Raw genomic sequence first — 15,201 nt, forward strand, 5'->3', positions numbered from 1 at the left:
ATCCGCCTGTTTGTCCGTCCTGTTTCTTCAGAGTTCTTGTAGCTCGGGGAATAGACCTTTTTATGTTGAAGTTCATTCTCCAATTACTGACAAGTTCATGAGCTCTGGGTAATGACAGAAAGGATGACATCACAGATACAAGCGGTTGAAATGAGTTTCCTCTGCAGGGTGTCTAGGTGCTCTCTTAGAGATAGAGTGAGGAGCTCAGTCACATGGGAGGAGCTTGGAGTAGAGCTGCTGCTCCTCCACATCGAGAGGAGCAGCTGAAGGGAGGACATCTGTTCTGATGCCTCCTGGACGTCTCCCTCAGAAGGTGTTCTGGGCATGTCCCAAAGGGAGGAGGCTCCGGGAAAGACCCAGGACACACTGTCCTCAGGGACTATGTCTCTCAGTTGGCCTGGGAACACCTCAGGATCCCCCCGGAGCAGCTGGAGGAAGTGTGTGTGCAGAGGGAAGTGTGGGAGTTCCTGCTCAGACTGCTGCCTCCGCAACTCGGCCCCAGATAAAGTGGAAGAAAATGGATGGTTCTACAGTCTGAGACAAAATCTTCCTACAAAATGCATAAAATATTTCTTTAAACAAAGACTTTTCCGGTGAGATGGTGCATTTTTATCTCTATAGAAACACTAAATAATGATCTCGACTGTTGAACTTAAAAAAATACTGAAAAACACAAAGCAGAAGCGGAGTGGGAGGTGAGAAGAATAGTTATATCTTTAAATGGTGTTAACAAATATATTTATAACACCAAGATAAAGCATTGTTAAAACCTACTTTTGCTACGTGTCAGATGCCCTCCCAATTTTCAAATATTCCTTTGTGCCAGGTCCTCCCATCCCTCATATATCCATTTATGTCAGATGCCCTCCCATCCTCCTGTATCCCTGTGTCTGATGCTCCTTGGATAAATTGCATCATTTACATTTGCACTCGAAAGCAGAAGGAGACAAGTGTAAAACAATTAGCTTTAGAAGAGATTTAGAATGATGATGTGACGAGCAGTTAAAGACAACACAAAGCTTAAACACAAATCTGACCCTCTCCTCTGCTCCTCTTTATCCTCTGCTCCATCAGTTCCCATCTGGTCTCAGTACTGACATATTGCTGTGTCCTTGGGCAAGACACTTCATTCACCTTGCCTGTGAGAGTGTAAGTAAGACTTTCTCACTGGTATGTGACATTATGATGAGGCAGATTGCAGGACAGGGCCAGTGCCTTGGCAGGGTTTAGTTATGTTTTTGTCTTTTTAGATGTTGCAGATTGATTTATGTCTTTGTTCTTTGGCTCTTTCTCAAACATTGTTTTGTGTTCCCGGTGTGTCTGGGCTGCGTTGGGGAAAAGCTTTTGTTTGTTCGGAATGAAATTCCTGCTCGTCATTCCTTGTAGAAGCGTCTGTATCTTTCCTTCCATCTCCACGCAGAGGGTGATGTCATCTGTATCCCGTACAGTAGACGTATGCAGTGTTTTTGCGTGGATTCTGGTGCTATCGCTTTAAATTCTGCGCAGCGCGGAGCAGGGGGCAGTGCTTCGGTCAGGGATGGTTCTTTGCGCCAGGAGCGACCACAGCAGCAGCGGCAGAGGCGGCAGGAGGAGCGGCACAAGATTGAATGAAATGTCTTTACGCGCGGCTGGCCACACGGAGAGACTCGTACCGGGGGCTGTACGGGGGCCGCAGTAGCGCGGGGCGCAGTATCGTATCGTGGTCGCGGCCGAGCGCGCGGCTCTGCAGCGGCTCGCGGACGGGACTAGGCCTTGGTGCTGCTCGTACCGCCGCGCGTGCGTTCACGGGCAGTGGGTCAGATCCGTGGATGAGAAAGAGCTCGTGCTCAGATAACGGGGAAGATGGCAGCTGCCTGCGGGAGGGGGGTGCGGGTCGTGCGGGTTTAGACGGGTTTGGAGCCGCGCTTTGTGGAGCGTCGCGGGAGATTAGTCCGTCCACGCGGGGAGAAATAGCGATGCACGTTGTGCAGGGTGTGTGCGGCGAGAGAGGGGCAGAGGACACGGGGGTTTGTTAACGGTCAGCGCTGGAGACAGACGGACACACGGACACGTGCAGTGCGCTCCATTTGCATTCGGCGGAGAGCGCGTGCCTCGGTCTTCGGACATTGATGGAATGCGCCCCGCGTGAGCTGAGAGGCGTTTGTGCACACGGACCACAGCGGGGAACATGGCTGAGGCGCCCTCCGGCTCCGAGCCGCCCCCGGGGCCGCCGCTGGAGATAGACCCGGACTTCGAGCCCCAGAAGCGGCCGCGCTCCTGCACCTGGCCGCTGCCCCGTCCCGAGTCCGGAGCGAGCAAACCGGGCACCAATGACACTGACGTCATCCCCGAGGAAGAGGACGACGAGGATGAAGGCTCTGCCCAGAAACCCGCTGCCGACCCCCGCGAGGCGCCCGGCGGCGTGTCCCAACCCGTGGAGGTGCAGCCGCGGGGCGCCCTGAAGGAGGACACCGCCGACGGCTCGCCCTCCTCGGTGCAGTTCTCCGCTTCGGCCCCGGGCTCCGCGTCGCAGCAGCTGAGGAAGTCCTCCGCCCGCAGGAACGCCTGGGGGAACTACTCGTACGCGGACCTCATCACCCAGGCCATCGAGAGCTCCCCGGAGAAGCGCCTGACCCTGTCCCAGATCTACGACTGGATGGTGCGCTCCGTGCCGTATTTCAAGGACAAAGGCGACAGCAACAGCTCCGCGGGCTGGAAGGTGAGGACCAGATTCATATGTGCACAGTACAGTCCAGGAGTAGAGACACACGCAGCGACAAGCAACACTGCACTTTACGCGCCATAACATCACCTATAAGTGACAACAAAGAGATTCCACTGCACGTTCAGCTCTAAGGAGGAGGAGACCAGCTGATTGTGTCACAACAAACTCACATCTGCATCACACACAGCACCGTGCAGAGGAGGACAGGTACTACAGGGCACAGAGGAGGAGAGAGGATATGTGGTACAGAGGATCAAAGTACTCTGAAGTTAGAGCTGCTAGAAAAGAGGAGGTCTAGATGAAAACCAAAGTGGAGATGTGGATGAAGTGAAGGAAGACATGAAGTTAGTTGGCGTGAAAGCAGAGGATGCAGAGGAGAGGGTCAGATGGTGTAAAATAATCCTTACATAGTTTACACATGTATTCAATCGTTGGCCATGTCATTGAAACAAAAAGCTCCAGCAGCACGCTCAGAGTTCAGAAGTGCAAATGGCTTTACAAAAGAAGACAAGCACAGAACAGGCTGTACCAACATGATAGTTTTAAAATCATAACCGTGACCAAATCAGGTCTTAAACACAGTATATAACATTCTAGTCTAACATGTCCTCTGACATGATGAATTTGAAAGCAGAAAATGATCACATCAAGTCACTGTGCTAACAAAACTATCTGTGTGTTTTTATTGTGATTACTGTTTTATGAGCATGTGCACAGTCGAACAAAACGAGGATTAAGCGTGTGTGTTAAACGTCAGATGGAGGGCAGGGCCTGTGTGAAGTCTACAGTCTACAGTCCACTGTTTCAGAAAGAAATCTCCAATAGTCCAATAGTCCACCAAATTAGATCATTAATTTTAAAGGGCTGGGTTCACAATCTTACTACATAAAACGTTTTAAACATTATACTTTTACTCCTACTTGTGTAATATATCTGACAGTAACAGTACTCTTACTTAAAGGTCCCATATTACACACAACTGACTCTTGTCTTAATCCATGTTCTAATGTTGTTTCCTCTTCAAAAACAGAGTTGGACTTGTATTTTGTTTCATTCACATGTTTGAGTAACTCTTTGTTTTTAGTCTGTCGACATCTCCAAAGCTCCAAATGCTCTGTTCCACCTCGTGACGTCATGTAGCAGTAGTTTTACCTTTAGTTCAAAAGAGATTGTGAATTTCGGGGCTGAAATGATCCAGATATTTCTTGTGAAGGTGTGTGGACACAGTGGAGCACTTCCTGTATAACCACATGACATCACAAGGTGGAACAGAGTGATTTCCGTTTGACAGAAGAACTCAGCCTAAATATGCAGAGTTTGTGTGTTAAACATGTGAATGAAACAAAACACAACTCCAGGTGTGTGTGTGATGAGGAAACATCATTAGAACAGATCAGAAAAAAGCGTAATATTTAGATTTGACCTTTATTTAAGCAGTGAGATTCAGATTATCTTTTCAGCAGAGACACAATCAACACAAAACAGTCAAATCAGAAACTATCCCATCATAAAACCATTTGCAGCTCTCAAGAAAAACACGTCTCAGTCTTCACTCTTCACTCTTCACGATTTCTTGAACTTATCAGGTGACACCACAGATTCCAGTTGAAGATCTTTCTGTAAATGAATCCAAGACCATGGAGCTGTAGGAAAAGGCAGATTTTTGGAGCTCAGAGGCACCGAGGCACAGTGAAGAGGAACTGTGAGGAGGAGTGAAGCCGATGACAACCTGAGCTCATATTAAGGAAATTACCGAGGTACCCAGGAAGGTTCCCCAGTGTGGCTTTATAGATAAATATTAACCAATTTGCAGAAAAGAGCGATGTCCAGCCAGCTAAAGCATAAAGAGTGCAGTGAGGAGTGACAGGCTTTGGTGAAGATGGGCCCTTTAACTTGAGTAAAAGTTGTGGTTCTTCTTTCCTCCGTGCGGACAAAACTTTTATGACGACAAAATTGCAGAAAGGTGCTTCATTGCTTCATGTTTTGTTCTTCCAATTGTGATAACTTCAAATTATATCAGATCTGTGGTTTGGTTTTGTCCCGTTACTCTTACATCATTGTAGTTTCCCCAAATACTTTTTACTCTTTCTTCAGTAATTACATGTACCATTGCACTTCTACTTGCTTAAAATTATTTTGAACAGTGTTGGGAGTAACAGATTACATGTACCATAGTTATATAATCAGAGTACAAATTATGAGTAACTGTATTCAGTTACAGTTACTGTTTCAGTGAGTGGTAATTGGATTACAGTTACTTTGTTGAAATAAAGAGATTACATGGTGGGATTTTCCTGTTTTCCTGTTTTCACATTTTGCTCTATATCCCCACTTTTTTTTTTTTCCAGTAATTCCACTCATTGCCAGAAACTAAACTAGATCTAAACCAGGTCTAAACCAGGACTAAAACCAGCACTAAAACCAGGTCTAAACTAGTTCTAAACAAGATCTAAACCAGGACTAAAACCAGGTCTAAACTAGAGCCAAACCAGGACACAACCAGGACTAAGACCAGGTCTAAACTAAATATAAACTAGATCTAAACCAGGTCTAAAACCAGGTCTAAACTAGATCTAAAACAGGTCTAAAACCAGGTCTAAAACAGGTCTAAAACCAGGTCTAAACCAGGACTAAACCATCCTAGTCTTTGCTACTCTACAGCAAATCAAGTAATCCAAAGTATTCAGATTACGTTACTCACTTTAATTAATTTAATGGATTATGTTACAAACTACATTTTGGGGTATGTAATCTGTAATCTGTAGGGGAATACATTTTAAAAGTCACCTTCCCAACACTGATTTTGAAGTAACCGTGCTCATATTTAATTCACGTTTTGGCTGCTCTAACTCTCTCCACCTCTGTGAACGTATCTGAAAGGAGCTTTAAAATTCTGAGCAGTGCGTATATCTGTGCCTTTGATTTGGCCGCTCTCCCGCTGCTCCCGTCTGCAGCTCCGAGTCCTGCTCCAGTCCCGGGATTAGTCAGGATTCAAAAAAAAAAAAAAAACCCAAAAAAAACAGTTCAATCGAGAATCTGAGAAACTATAAAGGTTTTAGATGAGAGGGACAGCAGGGGGCGCTCTGTCATCCGCCGCTGAGGAGCACACTCGCACTAGAACAAGAGTCTGCTCTGGAGTCAGTCAGACCGAGTGTAGGCTCCTGCAGGAACGTACAGACACCTGTGGGGTTTAAGGTGCAGCGTAGAACTTGTGTAATTCCATGGAAACAGAAAGTTAAAACCATACTACGGAACTTTCTCCATCTGTTTTGCTCATTTTTCATAGTATCAGCGCAGCTTGTCGGTTTTGTAGTGGACGTTTATTGATTCACTGACGAGAGTTCATCATGAAAAGTGCTGAGTTCACTGAGGCGACTTTGAGCTGCACAAGCATTTCAAATACCAAGACCAAGACCAAGACCAAGACCAAAACTGGACCAGAGACCAAGACCAAGACTGGACCAGAGACCAAGACTGGACCAGAGACCAAGACTGGACCAGAGACCAACCAAGACCAAGACCAAGACCAAGACTGGACCAGAGACCAACCAAGACCAAGACTAAGACTGGACCAGAGACCAACCAAGACCAAGACTAAGACTGGACCAGAGACCAACCAAGACCAAGACCAAGACTGGACCAGAGACCAACCAAGACCAAGACTAAGACTGGATCAGAGACCAACCAAGTCCAAGATCTACATTGGACCAGAGACCAACAGAGACCAGAGACTGGACCATACACAGGGATCAGAGTCCAAAAACCAGTGTCCAGAGCCCAAAGACCAGAACAATAGACCAGAACAAGAGACGAGACCAGATCAGACCAGAGACCAGACCAGAGTCCAGAGGAAAGACCAGAGACCAGACAGGATCAGACCAGAGACCAGACCATAGCCCAGATGAAAGACCCGAGACCAGACCAGAGTCCAGACCAGAGTCCAGATGAAAGACCAGAGACTGGAGCTAAGACCTGAGACCAAAGACTGGAGCTAAGACCTGAGACCAAAGACTGGAGCTAAGACCTGAGACCAGAGACTGGAGCTAAGACCTGAGACCAAAGACTGGAGCTAAGACCTGAGACCAAAGACTGGAGCTAAGACCTGAGACCAAAGACTGGAGCTAAGACCTGAGACCAAAGACAAGAGAGCAAAGACCAGGGACAGGACCAGACTCCAGAGACCAAAGACCAGAGTCCAGACCAGAGACCATAGACCACAAACCAGTCCAGAGTTCCAGTCCAGAGTCCCAGTCCAGAGTCCCAGTCCAGTATCTGTGTGAAGTGTCTGAGGTCAGGAGTTCATTTCGCAGCACGGGCACCGTTTAAACAGCTTAAACTAATCCTCCTATTGGATTTGTTGAATCTGGAGTGTAGAACTTTTGCCAACGTAAATTAAAAAAAAGGAAGTGGACGTATTGGTCATTAACTTCTCTTTTAATTCTTCTTTAATGCGCTGTGCCTGATTTTGACTGTCTTAAAAACAGAACTAATTCATTTGAAAGAGTTGCAGTGGTCTAAATTTCTTCCTCACTTCTCTTCTGCGTTCAGACCTAATTAGTCACCATGATAAGTTTAAAAGAGCTTCCAGAGACCAGAGTGCAACATTTCTCTAACACTTTAATAGAGATCATTAACAGTCTGATCACCGGCCAATCCCTGAGTTCAGATGGACGTGATTGACAGGTGGATAAACCAATCAGAGACACACACAAAAAAAAGAAAGATAAAAACTAAAAGACATTAGATTTCCGTAGAAGTAATGAGCGAAGCACTAAACTAAACTAAAACACTGAAAGAAATGTGATGATATTCAAAATGATACGTGACCAATAAGCTCACTAGTTTCACACGTGTCACTGAAATAAACAAATCTGATCACGTTGCGTTCTGACTCGAGGCATGACAGAGGGAGTGGGGACCAGAGAGCGAATCATCAGAGAGATCAAAGTTGGCCCAGTCATACTTTCCTAAACTTATGTCTCTATATTTCTTGTTCTGCTGCTGCTGGGACTGGTGGCACTGTTTGCTTGTTCTCCTGATCCTTTAATTGTCTCCGAGCAGAGGCTTTAGTCTGAGTTTGATGTGGGCTCTCAGTCAATTAACCAGAGTTGATGATGCAGTGGTGTTCAGAGGAGCGCTCGGTCCTGACATGTCCCGCTTCGTTGGGTTTACTGTCTCTTATCGACCCATCACATGTATTGATGATGTGGTGACGTCTGGATATTGGTTTATGCTTCGAGATGCTTCAGTGATCCTTGTCCTGTACGCTGCTCTCTTCTCATCTTATATTACACAAAATTAACCTTTGTGAACGTTAAGACATGTTATAATATTCTTATGATGCGGTACTTTTCATATTAACAGATGATTTTACCTTTTGTTTAGTGGAGATTTGTAATTGGGCCCAGTCAAGCAGAAGTAAACAACAAGGCCAAAAATTCAAGTTAATGCATCTGATATAAAAATGTATTGAACAGATACATATGTACTCTAGTTTATGAAACTGTTGACCTTTTTTCTGTACCATTTTTGGTTCTAAAGTTCCATATGTTTTAAACAGACCATGTATGAAACATGGAACAAAAATTATGTCCCAAATTTCAAAGACCTGCAAATCATGTAAATAAAAGGATGTATTTCATCATATCTTGTGTTATTCCATCTTTGAACTGTTGATGAAGGTACATGATTTAAAAAAAAAAAGTATTTAAAATGATAAAAATGTGCTTGGAAGGACTGACATATTTTATAGAAATAGTTTCCTTTCATTTTGAAGTAATATTAAAGTATTCAGAAGAAAAAAGCAACAAATGATGTAAAATCCTGCACCTTCTACTTGTTTGCACAATTTTCCCTCCGTTACCATGACCTTTCTTAATAAAAAATCTCATGACTCAAAATGTGAGAGGTTTTTCAACCTAATCTTGTACCATATGGTGTAAAACTATATGAAGCAAATATTCAAACCAGTTTGTTAAGGATATGGAAGTGAGAACCACTAGTCAACACTGTTTGGATTTATTGACCAAAAAGTGCTGCATATTTCATTCCCTCCGTTACCGACATGAGTTTAAAATTTTTTGTCAACAACTTGAAAGAATATCACAGGTTTAACTTGACCCTGTTGGAGTGTAACTCTTTCCTACATTCTGATACTTTACTTATTTCAATAGTCCCTCTAGTTTCTGAATAAGAGACATTTGAATGTCAAAAATCTGCCCCTGTTTCCCTCCGTTACCGCTTGACCAGACCCAATGATCCACATGATTCTAGTGAAGGTGTGTGGAGTTTAAAAACAGAGTGGAGCACTTCTTGTTTTACCACATGACATTACAAAGTGGAACAGAGTGTTTTCTGTTTGAGAGAAGAACTCAAAGTTTGTGTGTTAAACATGTGTGAATGAAACAAAACTCCATGTCTGTTTGTGATGAGGAAACATTAGAACAGATCAGAAAACAGCACAATATGGGACCTTGATGGAAAAAACGAATCAGATGTAGATGTGTGGAGTGACCCAAAATCTCCCAAGGATTACAGAGAGTCCTGGTTTAGTCCTGGATTAGTCCTGCTTTTGTCCATGAATCAGTGGTTTTCCTTTTTGGTTTGGTTCTGTTTTAGCTCTGGTTTTGTCCTGGATTAGACCTGAGGTGGTCCTGGTTCAGTTTGTAGTCGTAGTTTAGACCTGGTTTAGAACTGATTTTGTGTTGGTTTAGTCCTGGTATGGTCCTGGTTTAGTTCTCGTTTAGCTGTAGTTGAAACCTGTCTTAGTATTGGACTTAGTTTAGAGCTAGTTTAGTCTTGACTTAGTCCTGGACTGATTTAGATCTGGTTTAATCCTGGTTTAGTTCTAGTTTAGTCCATGAAGACCTGATGAAGATAATCACATCTCCACCATCTCCACACGTGTTATCAGTGGTATCAAAGATTTAGTCTTGGTTTAGACCCGGTTAAGTCCTGGACTGGTGTAGATCTGGTCCGGAGCTGATCTAGACCTATCTTAGTCCTGGTTCAAACCTGGTTAAGTCCTTGTTTAGATGGAAATTATTTTTTATTAGCTGCTTTAATACCGGACATTTTTAAAGATCTGGTTTAGACCTGGATAAATGGACTGGTTTAGATCTTGTTGTTCAGATGGTTTAGTTGTGGACTTTGGAGCTTGTGTAGCCCTAGTTTAGAATGAGTTTAGACCTGGTTTAGTCCTGGATTAGTCCTGGTTTTGTCCATGAATCATTGCTTTGTCCTGGTTTGGTTCTGTTTTAGCTCTGGTTTTATCATGGATTAGACCTGAGGTGGTCCGGGTTCAGTGTGTAGTAGTTTAGACCTCGTTTAGTACCAGTTTTGTCCTAGTCTGGTTCTGGTGTGGTCCTGATATGGTCTGGGTTTGGTTCTGGTTTTGTCCGTGAGTCACTCCTCATTTTTATATCTGGTTTAGAGCTGGTTTAGTCCCAGTTTAGACTTGACTTAGTCCTGTACTGATCTGATCTGATTTTCAACACATGTTATCAGAGGTGCCAGAGATTTAGTCTTGATTTAGACCTAGTTTAGTACTGGACTGGTTCAGATCTAGTTTAAAGCTGGTCTAGCCCTAGTTTAGTCTTGGTTTAGACCTGGTATAGTCCTGCTTCAGACCCGGTTTAGTCCTGGTTTAGTTTCATGAGGAGGAGGACAGTGAATCTTCTGGCTCAGTTGAAATCTGTTGGGATCATCTCCGGGGAAATTCTGCGAGTTTCTGAAGTAGGTCGAGTTTTAGGAGCAGAGGAACTCTTTGGGGTTTTGGTGCAGTCGGAAATGTCCACGAAATATTCTGGAGATTTAGATTTCCAGGCACAGTTAGTTTGGATTGGGAAAGTCGAAAAATACATTCCCACATCCGAAATAGAACTAAATCCTACAACTATATCAGAACTAGAATATGACTGGATGATAATATTAAAGAAACAACAAATATCTCAAATGGTATTTTTAGGTCGGTCAGGCACGTGTAAACTTGCTCTTTTATAAATACAATATACTTACACAAAAAAATTCTTTCTTCTTTTTGTTTGGTTCATACCTGGTGTTTGTTTTACTGTGCTGCCTTGGTCCTCCAGCCTCTTCTTCTCTGTTTATGGTTCTTCTTCATGTGATCTTTGCCTTACCCTTAGTATAATTTTAGGCTCTGAAGGCTGATTCTTCCTTTTGTAAATCTATTTTTGGGTCAGTCATCTGTAACTTCCTGTGACTGAATTGTGCTTTTGCCTTTATTTACATTTGTTGTTCTATTTTACTTGTATTTCAGTTCTTTTGAGCTCTGACGTTGCTCTGTTGTTTGAATGTATTGATATGAAGATGTGCAGGGAGATGATCCTGTCTGGTGTCTGTGGTTTGGTCTGAACCATAGACTGGACCGAGTTATAGAGATGTCTGTTGATTATATTTTCTTTTATGAACCAGATTAAACTGAGAGCGCCTCCAAGAGTTCCCGCTGTGTCGTCCGGCTCCTAAACACACCACAAGCTTCACAAACAGCCCAGCGCAGAAGTCCACCAGTTTAGTCGATGAAACGTCAATAGTGTCTGATGGTCGACCAAAATGTGTATTAGGCCACTGATCATTTTAAGGATTTATTATAGGAACAACAACATTTATAAAGTTAGTGAGTGAGTAGCTGATCATTTGATTTATTTTTTTTAGTTGATTGTGTTTTGTTTTGGGTTTTTTTATTGTGGTACAATAACCACACCATTACCTGCAGTTATTCTAATCCACAATATGAAACAACTTATTGTGGAGTATAATGAAGCATAATGCTCTGATTAGTCTCACAGTTTGAACCCCACTCTCGACATAAATCACTGTAAACAAGTGTGTGTAGTTTAGTTTCAGAGGAGTTTCAGTGTAGTTATAAGATATAAGGAAGTGTCCACCAGTGTCTGTCCAGAACTGAAGAAGCAGCTTGGATGAGCTGAGAAACATATTCGACCTAAATAAACTTTTGTCCAGTTGACAAATTGAATTTCTCCTTTTGCCATAAACATCATTGGTTGAGTGGTCAGATCCCCTGACCCACAGTTTGGCCGTGCGATCTTGCCCCAACGTCATATACTGGTGTGTGAATGTGTGGTGGAAAAGCGCTGTATAAAAATCAAACCATTTACCATTAGACCTGGGCATTGTCCAGCTTGTACAGATCCTTTGTTTGACTCTGATCAGCTCTGATCATTTGGAATTATAAAATACTTAAACATATTTTAATTTGACCTCATGCACGGACTAAAACTGCATTGCTTTTATTTTAGAGGTGTTTTTAATGACATTTTTTGTAAGAGAACCTCACTTTTTCATTGCTTGGTCAGAACAGAAACTCTTCCCGGTCCGAGCAGCTTGTCAGAACAATGAGATTTACTGCTTTTATAAAGAAATACAATTAATTTTATGCAGTGTTGAATGAAGCATTTTGGCTTGACCATTCACAGTATTTTCTGCCCACCCTGATTTATACTGAAGTGAAGACATTTTAGAGCTAGTACACTTTTGCTGTTTTCTCTGTTTGCCAAATATTCAGTTTTTCACAATTTGTGTTGTTATCCCAGTTTTTGTTTTATGTGTATAGGCCCACTCAGGCCTGTCGACAGAAACCTGGGGGCCCGAGGCAAGACACCTCACATGGGGCCTCCCTCCACTTCCCTGGGTCCAGTAATTACCGATATATTAACCAGAAACCAGAAAATTCCACCGTAGATTTCTGAACAGTTCAATTTTAAAAGATCAGGAATGTTGTGATGTTTTTGTCTTTAATTCATAATTGTTCTGTTTCAGATCATCAACACATTTATAGCTCTATAATATTTACCACAGATGTGGAGCAGGTGAAATTGATATTGTTTAAATGCAGGTTTTTGTTGTAATACTGTGAGTTCTGGAGTTAAGTCACTAATAGAAATGATCAGACTCAACTTGGATATTTTATGGCAAAGTACAATGTAATCAATAGGAAAATGTATCACTCTAGAATTCAGAAACTACCAATGCATTTCATAATATTAATCTTCTTTTTTTTTTGGTCTTTCTTTTGTTTTGCAGAACTCAATCCGTCACAACTTGTCCCTGCACAGTCGTTTCGTCAAAGTCCAGAACGAGGGCACGGGGAAGAGCTCCTGGTGGATGGTGAACCCCGAAGGAGGCAAAGGCGGGAAAGCTCCCCGTCGCCGCGCCGTTTCCATGGACAACAGCAAATACATCAAAGGAGCCAGAGGTCGCGCCACCAAGAAGAAGGCGTCTCTCCAAGCCGCTCAAGATGGAAGTTCAGAAAGCTCCTCCAGTTTGTCGAAATGGACGGGCAGCCCCACGTCGAGAAGCAGCGACGAACTGGACGCCTGGACTGATTTTCGCTCAAGAACCAACTCCAACGCGAGCACCCTTAGCGGAAGATTGTCACCGATCTTGGCTAATCTCGAGCTGGATGAAGTCCCAGATGACGATCCCTTATCTCCAATGTTATACTCCAGTCCTAGCAGCATGTCGCCCTCTACTGGCACAACTGGGCTTTCTGATCTCGGTACCATGAACTTGAACGATGGATTGTCTGATAACCTCATGGACGATCTTTTGGATAACATTAGTTTGACTGCGTCCCAACAGCCGCCACCGGGAGAAGAAGACAGCAGTCCCAATGGGCAGGTTTTTACTTTTACTTGTGGTAGTCCGTCCGGCAGCTATGGCCCTGGTAATTTATTCAGTCCAACTTCAATTACCAGTTTGCGTCAGTCTCCAATGCAAACCATCCAAGAGAACAAGCAAGCCACGTTTTCCTCTCATTTCGGCGAAGGCTTGCAGGAGATGCTGGCATCGTTGGACTCACCCGGCAACGTCTTGCTGACCCAATCCGATCCGCTGATGTCGCAAGCTAGCAACGCGGTAGCTTTGCAGAATTCCCGCCGGAACGCCATGCTGCTTCGTAAGGATCACTTGAACCACGGGGGCCAAACGCAGAGCTCTTCTGTGCCTGTGGGGTGGCAAGCTGGCTTGTCAACCCACGAAAATTTGGGATTACGAGGCGAAACTGACCCAAAACAACGGCTAAAATCACCTAGCAAAATGGCCGCCCCTATGCAGCTAATCTCCCAGGACAGGTTCGGTGGCGATTTGGAGCTGGATGTTTTCAACGAGTGCGATATGGACTCGATCATTCGGAATGAGCTCATGGACGCCGACTGCCTGGACTTGAGCTTTGACTCCGCGCCAAACAGGAAGTCCGGGAGTTTGTCTGGATCCAAACAAACGTCGCCTCAGAGCTGGGTGCCAAGCTGAAGAAGCATGTTCAAAAAATACTAATAATATTTTGAGTGGTGTTCATGTAAAATAGGAAAAAGAAATGGAGACGTTGCTGTGGCCTGGCCTGCCCTCAGTCAGTTCACCTCAATTCTAAGGATTTCAGAGTGATGATGTATAGATATAGAACAGTTGCCACACCGATTAACAATGAAAAACAATCTGTTATAGCTTTAAAATGGGGAAAAGAAGTTCTCAAAAAGTTGCATAACACGAGGCTGAAATCAGTGAAAACAGAGAACAGGGGCTGCCAGAGGAAAGTGGCTGTACCTGATTTTTAGTGTCTTAAAAACAGTTCAGTGTTATTCCTCTTTTACCTTATGTATTCAGAGCATCTGAATTATTCATCCAACTTTCAGAAGCTAGAGTTGTAAAATTAACAGCAAGTAGCATGCTAACCCCCACTTCCTGAATATTGGAGAATAAAACTCTTTAGATTTAGAGGCTGTACACAGCCTGACCTGTTCTGTACTGGACAAAGTTTGCTCAAATACATCTTTAGAATTGCAAAAAAGTCAAAATTTTGTGTATGACAGTTGAAACTAATGAATATATTTTAAGAATTATTACTAGTTAAAGGTGCATTGTGTACTGAACTGAAATTCTGCGTATGACAGTAATTTGAATCAATATATTTCATACTACTATTATTTAATTTATAAAATATAGGACTGTTACCACAGCAACTAGCAATTTAAAACAAAAATATATATATATATATCTTTGGTCAGGCCCTGTTCTAGTCCTGGTTTAGTCTTGGTTTAATCCTTTAGAATAAAAAAAAAAAAAAAAAAAAATATATATATATATATATATATATATATATATATATATATATATATATATATATATATATATATTCTAATTTCCTAATCCTAAAATATATTTTTTGCAGTCATTTGAAACTAGGGACTGTTAGTTGATGTGGCGGTGGGCGAGCTGAGTGGGCGTGGCCGGCCAGGTGACTGCACTGAAACAGGAGGGAAAAAATACACGTGAAACTTGTATTAATGTTGTATTGTTGATCGGCATTATTCTGTATGGTACTGTACTTTAGCTAACGAACCTTTTCAAAGATCAATGCCTTTTTGTTGTCGACATTAAGTTACATGAAAAACTGCTCTCCGTCTCAGGGATCCACAGTCATTAACACTACAGATAATAAAAGCGCATTTTCACCATCACAC

The 15,201-nt window shown here is 43.1% G+C and overlaps 1 protein-coding gene across 1 annotated transcript; it reads left to right on the forward strand.

The window, feature by feature from the left end:
* Positions 1-1,438: 1,438 nt before the first annotated feature.
* Positions 1,439-14,753, forward strand: foxo3a (forkhead box O3A). The gene is made up of 2 exons (XM_020920530.2): positions 1,439-2,698; positions 12,767-14,753. The coding sequence occupies exons 1-2, from the start codon at positions 2,168-2,170 to the stop codon at positions 13,991-13,993; spliced, it is 1,758 nt and encodes a 585-aa protein (XP_020776189.1). The 5' UTR covers positions 1,439-2,167; the 3' UTR covers positions 13,994-14,753.
* Positions 14,754-15,201: the final 448 nt, after the last annotated feature.

The sequence above is a fragment of the Boleophthalmus pectinirostris genome, unplaced genomic scaffold, assembly GCF_026225935.1.
Source record: "Boleophthalmus pectinirostris isolate CB_2022bp ecotype Guang Dong unplaced genomic scaffold, ASM2622593v1 HiC_scaffold_10, whole genome shotgun sequence".
Classification (NCBI taxonomy): domain Eukaryota; kingdom Metazoa; phylum Chordata; class Actinopteri; order Gobiiformes; family Gobiidae; genus Boleophthalmus; species Boleophthalmus pectinirostris.